The 25902-nt window shown below is 48.1% G+C and overlaps 1 protein-coding gene across 3 annotated transcripts in view; it reads right to left on the bottom strand.

Annotated features, from left to right (window-relative positions):
• Positions 1 to 25902, bottom strand: part of LOC143935059 (uncharacterized) — an 80002-nt gene that overhangs the window by 47565 nt on the left and 6535 nt on the right. For 2 of the 3 annotated variants that reach the window (XM_077458660.1, XM_077458658.1), the window contains exons 2-7: positions 21838 to 22060; positions 19344 to 19427; positions 14908 to 14996; positions 11821 to 12006; positions 11473 to 11610; positions 9772 to 9964 (exon numbers count right to left, since the gene is read on the bottom strand). In XM_077458660.1, the coding sequence (XP_077314786.1) occupies positions 9772 to 9964; positions 11473 to 11610; positions 11821 to 12006; positions 14908 to 14996; positions 19344 to 19427; positions 21838 to 21991 (844 nt within the window). In that variant the 5' untranslated portion in view covers positions 21992 to 22060. Of the gene's footprint in view, positions 1 to 2915; positions 3461 to 9771; positions 9965 to 11472; positions 11611 to 11820; positions 12007 to 14907; positions 14997 to 19343; positions 19428 to 21837; positions 22061 to 25902 lie in introns of those variants that run through there. The other variant, XM_077458659.1, reaches the window with a different exon arrangement.

A 25902-nucleotide genomic window follows, 5' to 3' on the forward strand; every position in this document is an offset into this window, starting at 1 on the left:
AGCAGCTGTATTGAGTCCTCTTCTCCTGCTCTGATCCCCCACTGGCCCTTCCTCCAATCCTCCCTTCCTGTCCATCCCAGGTGATGTCACATACAATTACCTGGAATGGACAGGAGGGTCCAGCGTGGCAACAGAGGAGATGCGATCTACCTGCCTATGACTGATGGGTTGATCACCATGAAACCCTAGTTCAGAAACACTGTCCTAGACCCAAGGGAGTGGTCCCTAGACCCGGAGGTGCTCCAGGACACAGATTCTGGATGTGAACCTCCTGTCCTCCAAGTTTAAGAACACACTGCATAAGTTTTCCTCCAGATAAAGGAATCCTCTTGTGGAAGCAGTAAATGCTCTGCGGACTCTGTGGGATTTGTACACCATAATTTACACATTTCCTTCACTGAAACTTCCTTCCTTCCTTCCTTCCTTGTCTGCTTTGCAAGATCAAGTTGGCAGGCATTCTGGTGATCCTTATTGTCTAGGACTGGCTCTATGGGCTCCTCTGGATCATCAGGAGCTTCATATTTTCAGGGGGCGGTAAACAAGACATCCCACTGCCATCCCCCAAACCCCCCCCCCCCGGGTCAGTCGGCCCTGCATTTACACCCCCACCCCCTCAGTCGTTCGGCCCCCGCACTTACCCCATCTACTGTACTTTTTTTTTTACCACTACTTTTCCTTTATACTGTCTTTTGGAGTTTACAGAAGCAGCAATTAAGAAATTGGATGAAAGGTTTAGCACTGGATGGATAAAAGGTGCGTTTTATATACAACTATATACATTAGACCAAAATGAGGGACAAATGAGGAGGAAAGAGGGAAAAAGGGGACTTTGCTCCAAATCAAGGACAGTCCCTTGAAATCAGGTACAGTTGGGAGCTATGGCAACCTCCTTTGCGACTTTTGTGATTTAACATTGCAATCTATGGCACTCAAAGCACACAAAAGTAGAAGTGGGAGAAAAGTAGTAGTAGAAGAACTAAAAAGAAGTTGCAGGAACCCTTTTTTTTTTTGGTTGCTGCAACTTGAGCCGCATTGATTAGGACGGCGCCCATTGCAATGAATGTGTTTTGACTTGTCATGCAACTTTATGTGTCCCGAGTTGCAGCAGTGTGAACCAGGGTTTATAAAGAGCTCCAGTATCAGTATTTGGGCCCCAGGCTTGGGGGAAGGGCCCCCAGTAATGATGAAAAGGGCCCCGATAGTCAGGGGAGCTCTTCATGGTTTCTTGCACCAGGGCCCTAAAGGTTAAAGTTACGCCTCTGCACCATGACAATACACTCATTGAAGGTTCAGTAGGCATGGACATGGCTGGTTTATAAAGGCCCTCTGCACACCATACTGAAGAATAGAGTGCTGACTGCCGACCTTCCTAGGGTGCTGGGGTCAGTCAAGGTTTGGTACGTGGCTTTGGGCAGATAACGTAGTTTCCCAGCAGCAGGGCAACTCTATGACTGTACTGGTGGTTAGCACTGGTTGGCAGAACCAACAGGTCAACAAGCAATCGAAAAATGGGATACAGCCTCACCTCAAAACGATCTAGTAAAGAGTCTACAACAGTATATGAGACAAATATATATACACACATACAATATATATATATATATATATATATATATATATATATATATATATATATATATATATACACATACATACACACACACACACACACACACACACACACACATACATACATGCACACACACACACACACACTATTCCAGTGTGGTTGTACAGTAAATCAGATTAGCGCAGATCAGACTGGGTTTCTTGGTCACCCTGTGCCCCTAATAGACGCAGGGTAACTTACACATAGAGGGGGCCAGGGGAGCTGGACAAGGAGATTCCAGTGCTCTACAAGGTAAGCCGAGTTCCACAAGCCCCCCGCCCAAAGTGACTTCCGTCACAGTACTGATGGGCACTGATAGGTAACACTGATGGGGAGGCACTGGTGGGCACTAATTGGCAGCATTGTTGGGACTGCACTGATAATTTGTGACCTGATTATCATTGTAGATGTCCCTTTAACACAAGCTGGTTATCAGCTACCTTCTCCCCTCCTCATATTGTCAGCATAGGAAAGGAAAATCCTCACATCATGATCAGCTGTCATTGGACACAGCTGGTCACTGGGTAAAGGGCCGCTGTGATTGGCCCTTTACCCCAATCTGTGATCTGCTGAGCCCCCGCTATAGCCGAAAGATGGCTACAACGCGGGCTTACTTTGCCTAGAGGACGTTCATGGATGTCAGGGGAAAATCGTGGGTGCGTATTATATGCAGATCCCCACCAATCCCCTGATGATTGTGAGCGGAGGAGTGAGCTGCGCCGATATACTGTACATACATAGCCGAGTGTACTCGGCTAGTCTCGGCATCTCTCGGCTCCACTCACAGTCACGCCCAGTCCCTCCATTGGACCTGTGTTATGTCCATTATAGGGCGTGACTGGGCGGGACTGCAAGAGGAGCCGAGAGCCGCTGAGAGGAGCCGAGAGCCGCCGGTGCCATTTTTAAATTGCAAGGCTACACGGACAAGGCTGCAATGACACTGACAAGGCTGCATTGATGGGCATTTAAAGTAGTACGTTTTTTTCCTTAAACTTCCCTCCTAAAAGCTTTTTCCCTTAAAATTCCCTCCTAAACTTGGGGTGCGTGTTATACGCCGGCGTACGTTATACGCCGATAAATATGGTACTTAAAGAATTTCTTTTGGAATTTTTTTTACTCTCCTCCACTATGTGCCTTTCGTGTTCTATCTTAGCCACCCTGATTGCACCCTTACATTTCTTATTGCATTCTTTGTACAGTTGGAATGCTGATATTGACCCCCCCAGCATTGCTGACAGAATGACTAGGTGAAAATAAAACAGAAAATATGCAAAATAGGAAAACTAATGCAGCCAACACATCTAAGAACTGATGAGCAGGAATATGTATTTTTCTTTTTAGCTTTGTGGTTAGTGAAGTACTTACAATTTATTAAAGAATATGTAAAAGCAGTGAAAGGTCCTGAATTTTCTTTCATTTTCCTAATTTTAAGACCTTTGTCTTGTGTACATAACCGGAAAATGAATGTGGCTCAGATCCAGCAGGACTGTGACGGAATAGGGACATTTGGGGGCATCACACGTTGCTTCTCTTGTCTGGGACTGCCCCAACTATCTTCTTATGCAGCTTCATTGCTGTACTTCCCAAGCACGGATTTCAGCTTCTCTAATGCCCGCTGGGTGTCCTGTGCCGAGACATCGCGGTGCCAGACAAGGCGCACCCGGCGAGGTGAAATAGTAAAAGCCTTCAGCATCACCCCCCGTCCATTTTCCTGCTCTTCTGGGGTGACTGCGCCCAGCTGCTCACATAGCTCCTCTCCCATCAGTCTGCCAGGGAGTGAAAGTAACACCATATTACTGTCCACGTCGGCCGGGTCCACGAGGCAGAGAGGAGAGCCCAGTTCCTGCACAGCTGAAGGCGCAAAAACAGACACAAAATTGTCACATGCTGGGAAAAGTGAATGGATGATGAGCATGAAATATTTTTATACATATAGTGAGAGCTATAGTCTGCATCTTGGCTGGGGGGAGAATATAAATGGCAGTTGGAAGAGCACTATAGTGCTCAGAAGCTCTCTGTGAGCTCCCATCAGCTCCAACCTGGGAATGCTGAATCCAGACTTTAATGCCGGCAATGTTTTCAAGTACGGTATTCACCAAGCTTCAGTGTGTATTCTGCAAGATTCCGGGGATCTGCTGACGCTCAGTAAATGGCAGTTGAAGCTTGGAAAATTTCTGCTGAACATGCCTCTCTTCCAGAGTGAATAGATACACCCAAATTGGACACAAGCTACAAGGAAGCCTGGGTGTACCAGCTATAATGGTTTATTACAAAGCTGCCATTAAAGTCGCCTTGTCCCTTGTCCATACATACATGGAGTTCGCTCTATGGGCTCTACTTTGTACTGTGGTCACAGCTCTTGTAGGTAGGTGATAAAGTAGGTTCCCATTAAGGTGCTTCCTCCCCCTGAGAGAAGGTTGGGAGTTTAGGCAGGACCTAGAAGGGAGGTGGGGGTCAGACTGGAGAGGAAGAGCCAACGTTCATCTTCTGTGTGCCTACTTATCCCCCTTTGGGGAGGGGAGGGGGTGCCCTGGGGCTCCCCATCCTAGCTATTATCATCAAGAGAGAAGGAGAGTTACAGTGGGTCAGTGCAGGGCCAGAGGAAGACTTTTGGGTGTTGGTTTACCCAGGGCCGTTTTTAAGGGAGGGCAAAAGGGGCAGCTGCCCTGGGCCCTGTCATTCTTGTGGCGCCCAAAGCAGCTGCCTCATACTTGCCAACCATTCCAGTTTAAATTCCCTTGTCCTTTGAAGTTTTAGTCCTGTGCTGTGTCCCGATATCTCAGTGTGAAGTGCTGCTACTAATGCTGCCCAGCTCTGCCCTATTGTTGTGTACGGGTGACTCACCCGCAGACCCTGTGTTTACATGTAAATAACCTTTATTCATATGTAAATAGCAGCGGTATTCATATGTAAAATAGCTGAGGCCGGTGGCACTGATATGTAAATAAAGGTGACATTCATATATATCATGCCCCCCCCGAAGTGAGGAGAAGATGTGCTGTAACCTATAGGAACCAGTGAGCAGTATTACTGTACAGTAATCTCTAGCAACCAATCAACAAGCAGAACTCATGTGCTGTAACCTCTAGCAACTAATCAGTGAGCTGTAATGTGTGCTGTAACCTCTAGCAACCAGTCAGTGAGCGGTAATGATATGCTGTAACCTCTGGCAACCAATCGCAATCTCTGCCCGATCTGATACAGTAAACTGATTTTAAAGTCTAGCTGCTATTTATTGTATGTCTCAGAGAAGGTGGAGAGTGAAATTGCATGGGGGAGGGGGACCCCAAGAAAATTTTTGCACTGGGTTCAGTCAATGTTAACCACTGAATGGCACGGGCAGGCATATTGGCATACAGGTACGTCCAATATTCAATGCCGCGCTGGTCGGGACCCCCGTGAGTCCGGTCGCGGGACTCGTGGACTCGATCGCCGCGGGCATCCCCGCGATCGTTTCACGGAGCGGACAAATGGAGGAAATGCCGTGTAAACAACATTTCTCCATTCTGCCTAGCAACTAGTGACGCTGATCTCTGCTCCATGTGATTGGAGCAGAGATCAGTGTTCACTAAATGAAAGCCCAACCCCCTCACAGTTAGTAACACACCCCTAGGAACACTTAACCCCTACACTGCCACCCACTGGTTAACCCTTTCACTGCCAGTGTCATTTACACAGGAATCACTGCATTTATATAGCACTGATTGCTGTATAAATGACAATGGTCCCAAAAATGTGTCAAAAATGTCCGATGGGTCCCCCACAATGTCGCAGTCACAATAAAAAATCGCTGATCGCTGCCATTACTAGTAAAAAAATAAATAATAAAAAATTAATAAAAATGCTATAAAACTATCCCTATTTTGTAAACGCTATAACTTTTGCGCAAACCAATCAATAATCGCTTATTGTGATTTTTTTTTTACCAAAAATATGTAAAATACGTATCGGCCTAAACTGAGGGAAAAAAATGTTTTTTTATATATTTTTGGGGGATATTTATTATAACAAAAAGTAAAAAATAATGCGTTTTTTTTCTAAATTGTCGCTCTATTTTTGGTTATAGCGCAAAAAATAAAAACCGCAGAGGTGATCAAATACCACCAAAAGAAAGCTCTATTTGTTGGAAAAAAATGACGTCAATTTTGTTTGGGAGCCACGTCGCACGACCGCGCAATTGTCAGTTAAAGCGACGCAGTGCCGAATCGCAGAAAGGGGTCTGGTCTTTGACCAGCAAATTGGTCCGGTCTGAAAGTGGTTAAAGACGGCCCTGGGTCTACCCCTCGGTCCCTCCCCTGCTTAGCCCAAGAGGAGTAGAAAGCCTACAGGGAGTGAGCACCCTTCTGCAGAAGACGTGAGAGCCTAAGACCCAATGTTCCCTTCTGCTGATAGAAATTTGTTAGGGTCTGTGACCCAAGAAGAGCCACGTTATTAATTAAGGCTTTCCAGTAAAAGAACGTTACCCACATCCAGCCTAGTTGTACCTTTGTTCAGTTGTAAAGCTGCTCTGAGGAGAGTGAGAGAGAATTCTACTGATGTACAGTTGGGCCTGAGACAGGTGAACCCAGCGACTGGAACCTCTGTGGGTGAGGGGGCGATCTCCTCTAACCACCCACACATCGGGAAGAGTTGTGGGCAGAGTTATCGTATTGCTAAGACAACCAATTACTTTGGGGGGTCAGCTTGGCTGCTCGCTATGGCCACCCTCCAGCACTCTGGATCCTGACACACCATAGACCAGGGTTTCTCCACCAGGTTTCCAGGGAACCCTATGACTCCAAACGTTTCTAGGGGTTCCTTTGAGCAATTTCTGCCTCTCAGATACTGTAAGTTCCCAGTGACAGCGTTGATCTCTTATCTATCTGTAAGGAGCAGGGGCGTAACTATAGGGGGTGCAGCAGTCGCGACCGCAACCGGGCCCTGTGATGCAGGGGGCCCATGCAGCCCCCTCTACATATGGCCGGCAGCAGCATAGGCAGCTAGGGGTACCAGTGCACCATGCACACGGGTGGCTGGAGGTGGAGGGTGACTAGCAGAGCTCCATGCTCGACTATCGCACTGGCTGCTCTTTAGTTGTGCATTCCCCGCATGACCTGTGTCCTCGGCCGGCTCCTCAGAGTACCCCTCTCCTGCTCCATGCATTGCCGCTCAGTCCGATGTCTGTTCTCCCCAGCCAGAGTCCTGCCCCCCCTAAGTCTGGCCCACACTGCACTGCATATTTCTCCCGGGTAAACAAACTTTAAGCACACAGATGCAGTGCAGCCCTATGAGAGCTCCCCGGAGGACACTGCAGGCTTGTCTGCCAGACCCCCCTCCCCCGTCATACACAGATGATGAAAAGTCTTTCTGGGAGATATGCTGATCGCCCGTCCAGCACACTGGATGGAGCCCAGGCCAACATGGATGAGTGCGCGGCCTGCAGCTTGGTCATGGTGAGTGAGAGGACCCCATCCCCCACACACCATTACATACCCCCTCCATCTCCCCCTGGGGTCAGGGACCCCTTCTCATGTGGGGACAGGGAACCCCACCTCCCCTGTCATACACAGATGATGAAAGGTCTTTCTAGGAGATATGCTGATCACCCGTCCAGCACACTGGATGGAGCCCAGGCCAACGTGAATGAGTGCGCGGCCTGCAGCTTGGTCATGGTGAGTTAGAGGACCCCATCCCCCACACACCATTACATACCCCCTCCATCTCCCCCTGGGGTCAGGGACCCCTTCTCATGTGGGGACAGAGACCCCCTCCTCCCCCGTCATACACAGATGATGAAAGGTCTTTCTAGGAGATATGCTGATCACCCGTCCAGCACACTGGATGGAGCCCAGGCCAACGTGAATGAGTGCGCGGCCTGCAGCTTGGTCATGGTGAGTTAGAGGACCCCATCCCCCACACACCATTACATACCCCCTCCATCTCTCCCTGGGGACAGGGGCCCCTTCTCATGTGGGGACAGAGACCCCCATCTCTCCTGGGAACAGGGACCCCTTCTCACCTGGGGGCAGTAACTTCATCTGCCCTGGAGAAAAGGACCTCATCTCTTCTGGGGACGGGGACCCCATCCTGCCTAGGGACAGTCCCCCAATGGGGCACCTAAAAATAAAAAAATAAAAATAATAAAAGTAAACTACTGATGCCAGTGGTGGAACTACAGGGCTCACAAAGGTCATACCTGTGACCACGCCCCTGGAGTTCCACCGCCAGACTCGGAGGGAAGGGCCCTGGCTGGGGTTCAGGGGGGCCCTTCATGGTTTCTTGCATCGGGGCCCTGAAGGTTCTAGTTAGGCCACTGGTAAGGAGCATTCTTGCCATTGACCACAAGTGTACCATCACACTAATGTATCATGAGTTGTAGATACAGTCATTTTAAAGTGGTTGTAAACCCTTACAAACCACTTTGACCTACAGGTAAGCCTAGATTAAGGCTTACCTGTAGGTCCAAGAAATATCTCCTAAACCTACACGGTTTAGGAGATATTTGCCAAAAGACAGGCCCCGCTGTCTACGGCGCACTGAGCGCGGCACCCGTCAACGGCGATACGCCGCGAGTGGCGGCTCCCGTGCGCATGCGCGGGAGTGACGGCTTCGCCGAATGACAGCGGTGGAGCTGCGAGACCCACCGAGAAGATGGACGCTCGGAACTACAGGGGACAGCGGTGACTTCGCTGGCTCCTGTGTCAGGTAAGTGACACATAATGGGCTACTATGCGATGCGATGCGATGCGATGCATAGTAGTCCATTATGCTTTACCTTTGCAGGGAATGAAAGAGGAAGTAAACCCATCAGGGTTTACTTCCTCTTTAATTGGGCATTCCCAACACTGACCCCCCCAATGAATTGGTTTTAGCGGGGGTTCTGTACATTATTTCAAGGGTTCCTCCAAGGTAAGAAGGTTGAGAAAGGCTGACTATGGAGATGAGGGGAATGGGGAAGTGTTTGTAGTGCACATCAGGAGAGCAGCCTAGCGTGACAACACCGCTCCTTCATAGATACAGCACGGTGAGTCAATGTTCTCACCCTAGGATATGAATTGAGTTACTGGCAGGATCACCAGTTGAAAAAAAAGGGAAAAAAAAAAAGTCTGAAATAAAGAAAACTAATGCAGCCATCACATCTAAGGACTGGTAAGCTGCATGTAGTGCCCTGGGGTTTAGTCAGGGATGTTCCCCACAAATTTACTTGCCAGGAGTAGTTTCCCTGGTCAATTGTTAAAGATCCATTGGTTTCCCCCTAAATTTGGACTTGTTGTACTTTTCTCTTCTACCACTAGGTGGCAGGGCACTTGGTGATACTAGATATGAGAAGGACAACTCAAAGTCAGGTTATGGGTACGTGGGGTATCTCAGCCAATGAGCAGGGGTTTTCTTGAATCCCTTGGCATGCTGAGAAAGCTTATATATTCAGGTGGAGTCAGGTGATCTGTGTTCTGTGCCATCTGGGCGGCTGTCTGTGCGGACGTGTGTCGTGTGCCCCGGCCTGCTAGGCTGGAGATTGTGCCTATCCTGGGGGCACCTGGCTGCCAGGCTGTGTGACAGCCTAACCAGAAATGAGAGGGCAGCGTAGGGTTGGGACCAGGGGCGGACTGACCATTCGGGCACTCGGGCACTGCCCGAGGGCCCCATGCCACCAACGGGCCCCATCAGGGTTGCCAGCCTGTTAAAGACTGTTGCCATAGGAGACAGCAATCCTGCACGTGCAGATGTGGCGCCTTGCTGGGGCGCCTTGCTTTCCCTGTACGGCTGTCGTCCTATTGAAGTCTTGGAAAATGCCAATTCAAATTGCAACTGCTTAAGGGTGTCCTGGCCCTAACCCTCTTTCCCCTCAAATAATAAAATGGACTGTTAAGAGAAATACAACCTCTTTTACATCCAAGAAGAAGTGTCTGGCGCCCAGTAACTTTATCCACCTTGCACCCACTATGCCTCACAACCCACCACACACAGAAGGATGTCGGCTGTCTTTGGCCCGGAAGGTTGTCATTAGACTGGAGGAGGTCGGAGACTTTGCTACGTGGATTAGATTACATTTTTGTTGTTGGGTGAAGATCCAGAGCGAAACCTCCAGCCAAACCACCGGGACTGCTGATTGGCTTGGAAGTAGAAGATGCATCCTACAAATATAGGGGGGGGGGGGGGTCACTCAGCATGTGCAGTCTTACCATTGGCAAAGGCTTTGGCATTTTGGTGATCTAATTTCAGGTTTTCCCACGCATGTTTCAACGCTACCAACCCAGGAGCTGCAACGACACCAGCCTGGCGCATCCCTCCTCCAAGCAGCTTCCTGATTCGCCGTGCGTCCGCTACAAATTCTGCCGTCCCGCCGAGCAGTGAGCCCATTGGAGCTCCAAGTCCCTTAAAACATTGACAAAAAAAAAAATGGATAATGTTAAGTGTTTATTCCACATTGTATAAGAAAAACATATTAAAGTGTATGTTACACACCTGACCCCCGCACTTTGTACATTACACACCTGACCCCTACACTATGTACATTACACACCTGACCCCCACACTATGTACATTACACACCTGACCCCCACACTATGTACATTACACACCTGACCCCCACACTATGTACATTACACACCTGACCCCCACACTATGTAAATTACACACCTGACCCCTACACTATATACATTACACACCTGACCCCCGCACTCCGTACATTACACACCTGACCCCCACACTCCGTACATTACACACCTGACCCCTACACTCTCTACATTACACACCTGACCCCTACACTCTCTACATTACACACCTGACCCCTACACTCTCTACATTACACACCTGACCCCCGCACTCCGTACATTACACACCTGACCCCCACACTATGTACATTACACACCTGACCCCTACACTCTCTACATTACACACCTGACCCCCGCACTTTGTACATTACACACCTGACCCCCGCACTTTGTACATTACACACCTGACCCCCGCACTTTGTACATTACACACCTGACCCCCGCACTTTGTACATTACACACCTGACCCCCGCACTCCGTACATTACACACCTGACCCCACACTATGTACATTACATGCCTGACCCCCACACTATGTACATGTGCATTACATACTTCTGAGCACTGCACTATGTGCATTACACACCTGACCCCTGCACTCTGTACATTACACACTTGACCCCCCACACTCTCTACAGTACACACCTGACCCCCACACTATGTACATTACACACCTGACCCCTGCACTCTGTACATTACACACTTGACCCCTACACTATGTACATTACACACCTGACCCCCACACTCTCTACAGTACACACCTGACCCCCACACTCTCTACATTACACACCTGACCCCCACACTCTCTACATTACACACCTGACCCCCACACTCTCTACATTACACACCTGACCCCCACACTCTCTACATTACACACCTGACCCCCACACTCTCTACATTACACACCTGACCCCCACACTATGTACATTACATGCCTGCCCCCCACACTATGTACATGTGCATTACATACTTCTGAACCCTGCACTATGTACTTTACTCACTCTAGACCCTTTAAACTATGTATGCTACATACTTCTAACCCCTGCACTCCGTACATAGATTGAAGTTTTAAGCCCCTCTCACTGTTGGTGCCATTCACCATGGCATGCACTCCACTATTAGCTCCACCCGCTATTTCGGATTTTCAAAGGTTCCCAGGAATGCCAATAACCCCTGAGGGGCGGGGCAGTTCCCTGCATTCAGCTGAATCGCTTGTACTTTGCTCTGGTGTAGCGCTACACATAACTCTACACAACAATGTATGAGAATTACATACAACATTCTGAACGATCGGATTACTTCCTGCGGCATCACTCTGTGGGCACCGTACCTTGGATAGACAGAGGGACACGGAGTCGCAGTATTTCACGATCTCTGCGGGTTCCACCCCCAGCGACACGGCGGCATTGATCAGCCGGGCCCCGTCCAGATGGACCTTCAGCCCGTAGCGATCGGCGATGTCCCGAACCTGCACCACAGGAAATATTATGAGCCACACGTGATACTCAAATGTTTTTTTAGTATTCCTATTTCTATTATGGAATGATATCTGACATCCCATTGGTGGGGGAAATCTCCCCAATGGAACGCAGAAATTTTAACCCTCATGTACTTTATCCCAATTTTTTTTTTATAAAAAGTTTTGGCTTTATATAATGAGACCGAAGAACGCACACACCTCTTTCATATGGGAGAGCGGAAGGACACGCCCCCCCATGCGGTTGTGGGTGTTCTCCAGGCAGATGAGTTGCGTCTGAGCGAAATGGACATCCGGGTACCCGTGCTGGATTTTACTTTCCAGGTCCTGCAGGTCCAGGCGGCCGTCTTTCAGTGTCCTCACCGAGCGAGGAAATACTCCTGCCACCTGCGGAAAAACAGGGAGTGAATACAGCGAATATCTCACATCCATTCATTAACTGCCATTTGCAGAAACAGAAAGCAAGGGGGTTGTAGGACTTTCCTCCATCCCTAAATCTGAAATAAGAAAGGGGTTTTCGGGACTTTGAATGAGGCACAAGACACGTGGTAAGAGAAATTGTAAAATTGTTTAATTGGCATATAGAAAAAAAGGCGTTGAACATGAGTGGCAGCTGGCCACGAAACGCGTAGAGCCCATCAATGTCATCATGTTCCCAACACATAGCTTGACCTCAACTGTGATTTATTTGCATCCTATAACCCATTTGTATCCATTACTCAATAAGCATTGGCCTTTTATACTATTTACTTGCATGGGATACTATGCGAGCGATTTCAGATGCGTGCATGTACATGCATGAATTGTTTTTTGTATGCCATCGCCTTGTGTATAAAGATAAAAATACTCATGTTCAATGCTTTGTTTATATGCCAATTCAACAATTTTACAAGTTCTCCCACCACGTGTCTTGTGCCTCACTCAAAGTCCCAAAAAAAAAACCTTTCTTACTTGTAGAAACAGGGAGTGAATACAGGTAATAGATCAGATCCATTCATTAACTGCCACCTGCAGAAACAGGGAGTGAATACAGATCATAGATCAGATCCATTCATTAACTGCCACTTGCACAAACAGGGAGTGAATACAGATAATAGATCAGATCCATTCATTAACTGCCACTTGCACAAACAGGGAGTGAATACAGATAATAGATCAGATCCATTCATTAACTGCCACTTGCAGAAACGGAGTGAATGCAGCTAATAGATCAGATCCATTCATTAACTGTCACTTGCAGAAACAGGGAGTGAATACAGATAATAGATCAGATCCATTCCTTAACTGCCACTTTCAGAAAGAGTGAATACAGGTAATAGATCAGATCCATTCATTAACTGCCACTTGCAGAAACGGAGTGAATGCAGATAATAGATCAGATCTATTCATTAACTGCCACTTGCAGAAACAGGGAGTGAATGCAGCTAATAGATCAGATCTATTCCTTAAATGCCACTTGCAGAAACAGGGAGTGAATACAGATAATAGATCAGATCCATTCCTTAACTGCCACCTGCAGAAAGAGTGAATACAGATAATAGATCAGATCCATTCCTTAACTGCCACTTGCAGAAAAAGGGAGTGAATACAGATAATAGATCAGATCCATTCATTAACTGCCACTTGCAGAAACACGGAGTGAATACAGATAATAGATAAGATCCATTCATTAACTGCCACTTGCAGAAACGGAGTGAATGCAGATAATAGATCAGATCTATTCATTAACTGCCACTTGCAGAAACAGGGAGTGAATGCAGCTAATAGATCAGATCTATTCCTTAAATGCCACTTGCAGAAACAGGGAGTGAATACAGATAATAGATCAGATCCATTCCTTAACTGCCACCTGCAGAAAGAGTGAATACAGATAATAGATCAGATCCATTCCTTAACTGCCACTTGCAGAAAAAGGGAGTGAATACAGATAATAGATCAGATCCATTCATTAACTGCCACTTGCAGAAACACGGAGTGAATACAGATAATAGATAAGATCCATTCATTAACTGCCACCTGCAGAAACAGGGAGTGAATACAGATAATAGATCAGATCCAGTCCTTAACTGCCACTTGCAGAAAGAGTGAATACGGGTAATACATCAGATACATCCTTTAAGTGCCACTTGCAGAAACAGGGAGTATATACAACTAATAGATCAGAGCCATTCATTAACTGCCACTTGCAGAAACAGGGAGTGAATGCAGCTAATAGATCAGATCCATTCTTTAACTGCCACTTGCAGAAACAGGGAGTGAATACAGATAATAGATCAGATCCATTCATTAACTGCCACTTGCAGAAAGAGTGAATGCAGCCAATAGATCAGATCTGTTCCTTAACTGCCACTTGCAGAAACAGGGAGTGAATGCAGCTAATAGATCAGATCCATTCTTTAACTGCCACTTGCAGAAACAGGGAGTGAATACAGATAATAGATCAGATCCATTCATTAACTGGCACTTGCAGAAAGAGTGAATGCAGCCAATAGATCAGATCTGTTCCTTAACTGCCACTTGCAGAAACAAGGAGTGAATAAAGCTAATAGATCAGAGCCATTCATTAGCTGCCACTTGCAGAAACAGGGAGTGAATACAGATAATAGATCAGATCCATTCCTTCACTGGCAATTGCAGAAACAGGGAGTGAATACAGCTAATAGGTCAGATTCATTCATTAACTGCCGATTGCAGAACAGAGGGGTGAATACAGCGAAAAGAACAGATCAGTCCATAAACTACCACCTGTGGAAACAGGGGGTGAATACATCAGATCTCACCATCAACTGCCACTTGTGATACAGCCTCACTCCAAACAATACATTTCAGGGTATGTCTGAAACCAGAGCACCTCCCCCCCCATTTTGGATGGAGTAGGGAAGGGTTAGAACCCCCCGCTCAGATATTTCTTTTGCCATCTGCATCCTATTAGAGGAGATTTCCTTTCACTTCCTGTCCAATGCACACCACAACAGGAAGTGGGAGAAAATCGCTCCAAAGAAAAGGGGAATCCTCCCACAGATAGGTGTCCCCCATTGGAAGATTTCCTCTCTATTCCTGTTCTGGTGTCACCCTTTGACTTTCCCATTGGTCACCAGGACAGGCGTCTGCTATCGAATTTGGCTCCCAATCATGTGCCCGCTGGGGCAGCCAATCACAGAAATCATACGATCGGAGTTCTGCTTTAATGAATTGTACAAAATATTGTTCACATCCCAGCATTTGTAATGTGAACCCCACAGCTCATGTCATCCCACAGACCACCACATGGTGGCAGCACACTCTCACCTGCGCCATGCTCCCCTGTTCATAGATGTACATGTGCGATTCGTCCCCCAGCAGGACCTCGGCCCCTCTCCTCCGACAATGACTCATCACTGAAACAAGACACAAGTCAGACCGGGCAGAAAATTTCCGCCTCTCCTGTCAGTTCTTTAACAAGCTGGATGTTTGGATTGTTTTTATTGGGATCCTGTTCACGCTTGTGCGGTTGAATACAGCGCCCGGGCGCCATGGAAACAGGGAAAAAAAAGGAATTCCTTCTTCACATCAGAGCTCCGGGGCATCCCGCCCCCATCGGGGGGGATTTTCTGGGGCCAATGATAAAAACAAAACAAAAAAACCAGACCCCTCGAGGAAGATTATGAGGTCTTAAATCTGAACGCTGGCCACAAAAAACGTGATCTATACAGTCCTGTGCAAAAAGTTTTTAGGCCGATGTGAAGAAATGTATCAATTTACTAAATGGAAAATGAGCAAACAGAAGAAAAATGGAAAAAAACAGTATTTGGTGCGACTTCCCCTTGGCTTCAAAACCAGCATCAGTTCTTACACTCGCACACATTGTACACTCGCACACACACTGTACACCCGCACACACATTGTACACTCGCACACACAGTGTACACCCGCACACAGTGTACACTCGCACACACAGTGTACACCCGCACACACAGTGTACACCCGCACTCATTGTACACTCGCACACACAGTGTACACCCGCACTCACTGTACACTCGCACACACAGTGTACACCCGCACACACATTGTACACTCGCACACACAGTGTACACTCGCACACACAGTGTACACCCGCACTCACTGTACACTCGCACACACAGTGTACACCCGCACACACATTGTACACCCGCACACACATTGTACACCCACACACAGTGTACACCCGCACACACATTGTACACCCACACACAGTGTACACCCGCACACACATTGTACACCCACACACAGTGTGCACCCGCGCACGCATTGTACACTCGCGCACGCATTGTACACTCGCGCACGCATTGTACACTCGCGCACGCATTGTACACTCGCACACACAGTGTACACCCGCACACACAGTGTACACCCGCACACACAGTGTACACCCGCACACACATTGTACACCCGCACACACATTGTACACCCGCACACAGTGTACACCCACACACACAGTGTACACCCGCACTCATTGTACACTCGCACACACAGTGTACACCCGCACACACATTGTACACCCACACACAGTGTACACCCACACACAGTGTACACCCGCACACACATTGTACACCCACACACAGTGTACACCCACACACAGTGTACACCCGCACACACATTGTACACCCGCACACACATTGTACACCCACACACAGTGTGCACCCACACACAGTGTACACCCGCACACAGTGTACACCCGCACACAGAGTGCACACTCGCGCACGCATTGTACACTCGCGCACGCATTGTACACTCGCGCACGCATTGTACACTCGCGCACGCATTGTACACTCGCGCACGCATTGTACACTCGCGCACGCATTGTACACTCGCGCACGCATTGTACACTCGCGCACAGTCAGGGATTTTATAGGATTAGGGTCAGGCGTATGATAAATCAATTATACCAAATAGGTGCTAACGATTATCAGTTTCATATGTAGGTTGAAAACAAAGTCATTAACTGAAACAGACACAGATGTGTAAGAGGCTAAAAACTGGGTGAGGAACAGCCAAACTCTGCTACTAAGGTGAGACTGTGGAAGGCGGGTTTCATGTCACAGTTCATGCACCATGGCAAGACGGAGCACAGCAACAAGACACAAGGTAGTCATACTGCATGAGTGGGGTCTCTCCCAGGTAAAGATTTCTAAGCAGACAGGGGTTTCAAGACGTGCGGTTCAAGATCTTTTGAAGAAGCACAAAGAAACACGAAACGTTGAGGAGCGTAGAGGCGGTGGTTAGGCAACGTTGAGGAGCGTAGAGGCCATGGTTGGGTAACATTGAGGAGCGTAGAGGCGGTGGTCAGGTAACATTGAGGAGAGTAGACACAGTGGTCGGGTAACGTTGAAGAGGGCAGATGCAGTGGTCGGTTAACAGACAGGAGCATAGACGCAGTGGTCAGCCAAGGAAACTTAATGCAGCAGATGAAAGACACATCATGCTTACTTCCCTTCCACATCGGAAGCTGTCCTGAAGTGCCATCAGCACAGAACTGGCAGAATCCAGTGGGACCCAGGTTTACCCATCTACTGTCCGGAGAAGTCTGGAGGAAACCTGTGGGACCCAGGAACCCTCATCTAGTGTCTGGAGAAGTCTGGAGGAAAACTGTGGGACCCAGGTACCCCCATCTAGTGTCTGGAGAAGTCTGGAGGAAACCTGTGGGACCCAGGTACCCCCATCTAGTGTCTGGAGAAGTCTGGAGGAAACCTGTGGGACCAAGGAACCCCCATCTAGTGTCTGGAGAAGTCTGGAGGAAACCTGTGGGACCCAGGTACCCCCATCTAGTGTCTGGAGAAGTCTGGAAGAAACCTGTGGGACCCAGGTACCCCCATCTAGTGTCTGGAGAAGTCTGGAGGAAACCTGTGGGACCCAGGTACCCCCATCTAGTGTCTGGAGAAGTCTGGAGGAAACCAGTGGGACCCAGGAACCCTCATCTAGTGTCTGGAGAAGTCTGGAGGAAACCTGTGGGACCCAGGAACCCTCATCTAGTGTCTGGAGAAGTCTGGAGGAAAACTGTGGGACCCAGGTACCCCCATCTAGTGTCTGGAGAAGTCTGGAGGAAACCTGTGGGACCCAGGTACCCCCATCTAGTGTCTGGAGAAGTCTGGAGGAAACCTGTGGGACCAAGGAACCCCCATCTAGTGTCTGGAGAAGTCTGGAGGAAACCAGTGGGACCAAGGAACCCCCATCTAGTGTCTGGAGAAGTCTGGAGGAAACCAGTGGGACTCAGGTACCCCCATCTAGTGTCTGGAGAAGTCTGGAGGAAACCTGTGGGACCCAGGTACCCCCATCTAGTGTCTGGAGAAGTCTGGAGGAAACCAGTGGGACCAAGGAACCCCCATCTAGTGTCTGGAGAAGTCTGGAGGAAACCAGTGGGACTCAGGTACCCCCATCTAGTGTCTGGAGAAGTCTGGAGGAAACCTGTGGGACCCAGGTACCCCCATCTAGTGTCTGGAGAAGTCTGGAGGAAACCAGTGGGACTCAGGTACCCCCATCTAGTGTCTGGAGAAGTCTGGAGGAAACCTGTGGGACCCAGGAACCCTCATCTAGTGTCTGGAGAAGTCTGGAGGAAACCTGTGGGACCCAGGAACCCTCATCTAGTGTCTGGAGAAGTCTGGAGGAAAACTGTGGGACCCAGGTACCCCCATCTAGTGTCTGGAGAAGTCTGGAGGAAACCTGTGGGACCCAGGAATCCTCATCTAGTGTCCCAAGATGTCTCAAGGAAACCAGTGGGACCCAGATACCCCTATCTCCTGCAGGAAGAAGTCTGGAGAAAACCCAGTGAGACCCAGGTCTCTACTGTCCGGAAAGGTCTGGAGGAAACTAGTGGAACCCAGGTACTGCTATCTAGTGTTCAGAGAGGTCTGGAGGAAACCAGTGGGACCCAGGTACCCCTATCTACTTACACTCAATCTTACAATTATCCACACTTGTATGGCTCCTGGAGAGACCTCCACCACTGACGATCCACACTTCTACTACTCATGGAGAGACCGCCACCATAGACTTGCCACACTGTTACTACTTCTGGGGAGACCGCCACCATTGACTATCCACACTTCTACTACTTCTGCAGAAACCTCCACCATGGACTTTCCACGCTCCTACTACCTCTAGGAGAGACCTCCTCAATTAACTTTCTACACTTCTACTACTTCTGGAGAGACCTGTACCATGGCTTAAACACACTATTACTACTTCTGGAGAAACCTCCACCACTTTCCACACGTCTACTACTCCTGAAGAGACCTTCACCACTGATTATCCACACTTCTTCTACTTCTGCAGAGACCGCCACCATGGACTTTCCACATTTCTAATACTTCTAGAGAGACCTCCACGATGGACTTTCCACATTTCTAATACTTCTAGAGAGACCTCCACGATGGACTTTTCACACTCCTACTACTGCTAGAGAGACCTCCACGATGGACTTTTCACATGGTTACTAACTTTGGAGAGCAGAAGGATGCTGGGGAGAGACCTTCTCTGCTCTATTCCAAAAGGTTGCAGAGCCTGGTGCACCATGAAGATACTACTCACCTGTTACTCTGGTATTTTTTGTTACTTTATTGCTCTGTGTTTTTATCCTTTGGGCCCTCCATGTGAGGATTGGTGGACCTCTCTTGGACTTTTTACTACCTACATTTTCTAAAACACAGTTACTTGATATTTGAGAATATTGTCTGAATCTGTACAAGATGCCCAATGACAGGGACACTTACCTGCAATCAGATTTCCCATTGTGCCGGTACACGTGAAGAGAGCGTCCTGTAGTCCAAACAGTTTGGCGGCGTGGCGCTGAATCTCTGAAAGAAAAATGTATATTATTTATATAACAGACCTGGATGTCCTCTATGGTGTCACACCTTTCATACCAGATAGCAGGGGTCTCCAAAACTATGGCCTGTGGGCCAAATATGGCCTACAGCAACTGCCCATGAAAATACCTCAGCTGGCTGGCAGCGCTCTGTGTATTGTAAAATGAGGTTTGGCACATCTACTGCCAGCCAGCCAGCCATGGCCTTCACTCAGCTCACCCTAATGGGCCACCCTGGATCTAAAAGGGAAGTCTGGTGGGCCCTCCTGCATCCTAAAGGGAACTCTGGTGGGCCCTCCTGCCTGTAAAGGGGCACCCTGATAGGACCTCTTGGATCTAAGAGGGCACTCTGATGGGCTCAACCTGGATCTAAGGGGGAACTCTACTGGGCCCTCCCGAATCTAAAAGGGGAACTCTGGTGAGCCCTCCTTGATCCAAAGGGGGATTTTGATGGACTCTCCTGAACCTAAGAAGGGATTCTAATAGACTCTGGTTCTCTGATCCTCCTGGATTTAAGGTAGGATTCTGATGGGCCCTCCTGAACCTAAAGGGGGAAATCTGTTGGGGCCTCCTGGATCTAAAGGGGGACTCTGATGGACCCTCCTGGATCTAAGGGGGTACCCTGATAGACCCTATTGAATCTAAGGTGGGACCCTGGTGGGCTCTCTAATGCCCCGTACACACGAGCGGACTTTTCGACATCCAAAGTCTGACGGACTGAGTCCGTCAGACTATCCGATCGTGTGTGGGCTGCAACGGACTTTAGCTTCGCTAAAGTCTGACAGACTTTAGAAATGAAGCATGCTTTAAATTTTCCCGACGGAACTCCGCCGGACCCGGTCCCCTTCGAATAATTCGCTCGTGTGTGTGCTACTCCGACGGACTAAAACCGACGCTAGGGCAGCTATTGGCTACTGTCTATGAACTTCCTACGTCGAATCCAGTCGTACGTCATCACGTTCGACTCCGTCAGAGTTTAGTGTGATGGTGTGTGGTCAAGTCCGTTCGGTCGAAAAGTCCGCCAGAACTCCGTCGGAACTCCGGCGGAACTCCTTTGAAGGTCTGTCAGACTTAATCCCTCTCGTGTGTACGGGGCATTAGATCTAAGTGGGGACTCTGATGGGCCCTCCTGGATGACAGCATGAGCGGGGGGGGGGGGCTTTCTTATATTTAAGGGGGGCTCTGATGGGCCCTCCTGGATCTAAGAGAAGACTCTAATGGACCTTTCTGAATGCAAGGGGAGACTTGCATAACAAACCTGTTTTTTTCCATCCTGCAAGTATTTTTAAAAGCCAAAATGTGGCCCTTATACTGAAAAGTTTGGCGATCCTGGAGAGCGCTGTACAATCAGCTAGATTGGTTTTTGGATTGTGACTGCGCATGCTCACTCACACATGTGGACACACCATCCAATCATATGCTTGGCTTTCTCTCCGCTCTTATGAATTGGCCGCCGTGCTGCTCTTATGAAATAATAAAGTTCTGTACATTTGAACTGATGACATTTTAGAATATTGACTCCTCGGGGGCGGTAATTAATATTTAAAACAGGGTAGGGATGTGATGCGCTAATTTACAACCAAAAATATGAGACAATATACGTTTGAAATACTACACTATGGCAGTCCTGTTTGGTTTATCCCTTTGAGTTTACCATTTACCACATATGAGGAAGTTGGAGGAGTCTCTAAGAGCTTGCTGCACAGCCATCCCCGTGATCATCCCTGGTTACCTGGTTGCTCTGTATTAACTTCGCTGTTTACCTTACAGCGGTGAGGTAATTGCATAACATTAGCATCACTTGCACGGATCATCACTGAAGGATTGTTGGCTCAGCACGTTGCACTTTAATTTAGTGTGTTTACCGAATTGCACTATCTGATCATGTATGGGACACTTTAATGTGCTTCACTGCTATCACTTGGACTCAGTTTTGTTTTATCGCTCACATTTGTCACTATTTGTTTTATTTTATTTTTTGTACATAATTAATCATTTTTACACTATATTCTTGTTTATGCATTTTGGTGTTTGCAGCATAATATATGCACATAGTCACTTTGTGAGCTATTGTAACATATTGTTTAAGTATTATGCACTCAGTCACTTTTTGATGCATTAATGCACGTTTGCACTTTCAAACTTTTTCTCCATTTTTGTATATATCTGCACTTTATTAATTTTTGCCAATTTTAGGGTTACTCTATTTATTCACTATTGTCTCATATTTTTGGTTGTAAATTAGCGCATCACATCCCTACCCTGTTTTAAATTTACATTAGGGAGAGCCAACTCATATAGTGATTGCTGCTTTTTTCATTTGCGTTTTTGTCTTCTTCTACTGTCCATAGAGCGCACAAGTCTCTAGATATACAGGTAATTAATATTTATTCGCTCACCATTTACAGTGGGATCTTCTCCATAGACATCGTCCCCGACTTCCGCCTCGGCCATCGCTCTTCTCATCTCGGCGCACGGCTTGGTCACGGTGTCACTGCGGAGGTCCACCACTGCGGCCTCGCCGCCTCCCTTCTCCGTTCTGGTGGTGTACATGGTGCGGAGGGATGTGGCTGGCACTGGGTGGGGCAGGGCGTGGGTAGAGGTTGCCACTAATCTTCTCCACTGCGGAAGAAAGAACCCCCGAGATATGGGCAAGGAGAAGAAAACTCATCTACGTTTTTACCGTCCTGCAATCATTTATAGGATGTGAGCAACAATGATACAACGCACTGATAATATGCACTGACACAACACACTGATAACATGCACTAACACAATGCACAGATACAACGCACTGATATAACACACTGATACCATGTACTGATACCACACACTGATAATACGCACTGATACCATTTACTGATACAACACACTGATAATACGCACTGACACAACGCACTGATAGAACACACTAATAGGGATGAGCTCAGGCGTGTTCGCATGGAACACGTGCAGAGCCTGCCAGGAAGTTGGTGCAGCACTGCGCTAATCACAGGCAGTGAGACATTGCCCCGATGTGCGGCTGCAGAGATCGGGCAATGTCTCACTGCCTGTGATTAGCGCAGCGCTGCGCCGATTTCCTGGAGGGCTCTGCACGTGTTCCATGCGAACACGCCTGAGCTCATCCCTACACACTAATATAACACACTGATGCTATGCACTGATACAACGCACTGACACAGCGCACGGATACCATGCACTGATACCATGCACTGATACAACGCACTGACACAACGCACTGACACAACGCACTGACACAACGCACTGACACAACGCACTGACACAACGCACTGACACAACGCACTGACACAACGCACTGACACAACACACTGACACAACACACTGACATGATGCACTGATACCATGCACTGACACAACGCACTGACACAACGCACTGACACAACGCACTGACACAACGCACTGACACAACGCACTGACACAACACACTGACATGATGCACTGATACCATGCACTGACACAACGCACTGACACAACGCACTGACACAACGCACTGACACAACGCACTGACACAACGCACTGACACAACGCACTGACACAACGCACTGACATGATGCACTGATACCATGCACTGACACAACGCACTGACACAGCGCACTGACACAACGCACTGACATGATGCACTGATAAAACACACGGATATGATGCACTGACAAAACACACTGATATGATATGTCTTGTAGTCAGCCTCTGGTGTGAGAAGTTCATTCTGTTAGCCTTGTGTTCCTCCTATGCAATACTGACTAATTAATTGGCAATACCCCCACCCAATCTCAGTATTAATTAAGGCCTTCTCTAGGGCATGGACAGGCAGGGGTTGCATTGGCAACTATCATCTTGGATAAAGTATTCATATTGGATTGAGTATTACACTTGGGCTCAGCACTTCAGGGCAAATCCACAACAGATTTCTGCAGAACACTAAACAGACCACAAGTGCCCCCCCCCCCCCTGATTCTCCATCTCTCACTCCGGCTTCCTCTCTGTACCTGTATCGTGCACTCCCTACTTTTCCTTCTCACAGTTACATCTTCTCCCCTTAAATTCCCTCTCCTTCACCCATCTTCTGCACCCCACAGCTTATATATATCACCCTCACTCCTGTCTTCACCTTATTACTGCACATATCAGCTCCTGCCAATTCTGAACCCATATACCAATAAAACCTGCAGGCCACTCCAATGTCCCCCCCCCCCCCCCCCCACATAAGTCACACTCCCAAATCACCTCTCTCACCCTTCTGCTTCTCCTAACTTCTGGCGATATTTCCCCAAATCCTGGACCGCCATCATTTACCTTCAGTCAACATACCCAGCACCCCCCCCCCCCCCCCCATCCTCTGCCAGCAGCCGCAATCCACACAATCTCATTTCTGTTCCTCTTCAGCCTAGAACCAACCTCCCCTTCTCCTGTGCCCTTTGGAATGCCCACTCTGTTTGTAACAAACTCACCACCGTCCATTACCTATTTATCACAAACTCCCTGAACCTACTTGCAATTACTGAGACCTGAATTCAAGAATCTGACCTTCCTTCTCCAGCTGTCCTCTCCTATGGTGGCCTCCTGTGGACTCACTCTCCCAGGCCTAGTGGACAGAAAGGAGGTGGTGTTGGAATCCTCCTATCCCCTCAAAGCACTTTTCAGGTTCTTCATCCACCCCCCTCTTTGTCCCTCTCTTCATTTGAAGATCACTGTATTCCTCTATTTTCTCCAGTTCCATTGAGAATTGCTGTGATCTATCCGCCCCCCTGGACCGGTATCAAACTTCCTTGACGACTTCTCTGCCTGGCTACCCTACTTTCTCTCCTCTGAAATTCCAACCAGGGCCGCTAATATTGATTGGACCCTGGGCAAAACTTTTCTTGCGCCCCCCCATGCAGTTTTGCTCTCCACCTGCTCTGAGACATACAATAATAAGCAGCTAGACTCAAAATCAGTTTACTGAATCAGATCAGGCAGCTAATGCGATTGGTTGCCAGAGGTTACAGTGTATCATTACCGCTCACTGACTGGTTGCTAGAGATTACAGTGTATCATTACCACTCACTGACTGGTTGCCAGAGATTACAGTGTATCATTACCGCTCACTGACTGGTTGCTAGAGATTACAGTGTATCATTACCGCTCACTGACTGGTTGCTAGAGATTACAGTGTATCATTACCGCTCACTGACTGGTTGCTAGAGATTACAGTGTATCATTACCGCTCACTGACTGGTTGCTAGAGATTACAGTGTATCATTACCGCTCACTGACTGGTTGCTAGAGATTACAGTGTATCATTACCGCTCACTGACTGGTTGCCAGAGATTACAGTGTATCATTACCGCTCACTGACTGGTTGCTAGAGATTACAGTGTATTCATTACCACTCACTGACTGATTGCTAGAGGTTAGAGCACAGGATTTCTGCTTGTTGATTGGTTGCTAGAGATTACTGTGGATATGACCTCGGGGGGGGGGGGGGCATGATATCCCCTATTTACATATGAATGCCGGTAATTTACATGTAAACATAGGGTCTGCAGGTGAGTCATCTGTAGACAATAGGGCAGAGCTGGGCAGCATTAGTAGCAGCACTTCACACTGAGATATCGGGACACAGCACAGGACTAAAACCTCAAGGGACGAGAGAATTTAAACTGGGATAGTTGGCAAGTATGAGGCAGCTGCTTTGGGCCCCACAACAATGACAGGGCCCAGGGCAGCTGCCCCTTTTGCCCTGCCTTAAAAACGGCCCTGATTCCAACAATTATTCTTGGTGACTTCTAAGCTGCTGAACCTAACCTCGTCTTTTGACCGAAAACAATGGACAAGCTCTTCCACTCTGTTGGCAACTGCCTTGACCTCATATTCTCCTACCTATGCACTCCGCACACCCTCTCCAATATTCCTTTTCCTCCCTCTGATCACCACCTTACTCACTCTCTCCTTGTCTGCCTCCTCCTTGCCTTCCAACTGCCAATTACCCGTAAAAACCTTCACCATCTTAACCCTTTTCTTATTTTTTTCTGCTACAGATTGTCTCTACGACAAAATCTCATCCTTGTCCTGCCCCAACTTGGCCACTTCTGTCTACAACAGTTCAGTGTCATCCACCCTGGATACCTTCGACCACCTCACTACGCACAGAATCAGGCCCCTGACCGCTACAACCCTGGCAGGCAGACAATACCAGAAGCCTCAACAAACGTAGCCGCGCTCTTGAGCGTCTGTGGCGTAAGACTATTGCCGCGTACACACGACCGGAATTTCCGGCAGAGTAGGTCTGACGGAATCAGACAATCCGATCGTGTGTGGACTAATCCGATCGTTTTTCATCAAAAAAAAATCTGTCCGATGGACTCAACTCCTATCGGGAAAACCATCTGTCTGTATGCTGGTTCGACACACCAAATACAACGCAAGGTAAGCTATTGGCTACTGGCTATTGAACTTCCTTTTTT

This window comes from Lithobates pipiens, unplaced genomic scaffold, assembly GCF_037356315.1.
Source record: "Lithobates pipiens isolate NorthernLeopardFrog02 unplaced genomic scaffold, aLitPip1_a1.2 Scaffold_28, whole genome shotgun sequence".
Lineage (NCBI taxonomy): Eukaryota > Metazoa > Chordata > Amphibia > Anura > Ranidae > Lithobates > Lithobates pipiens.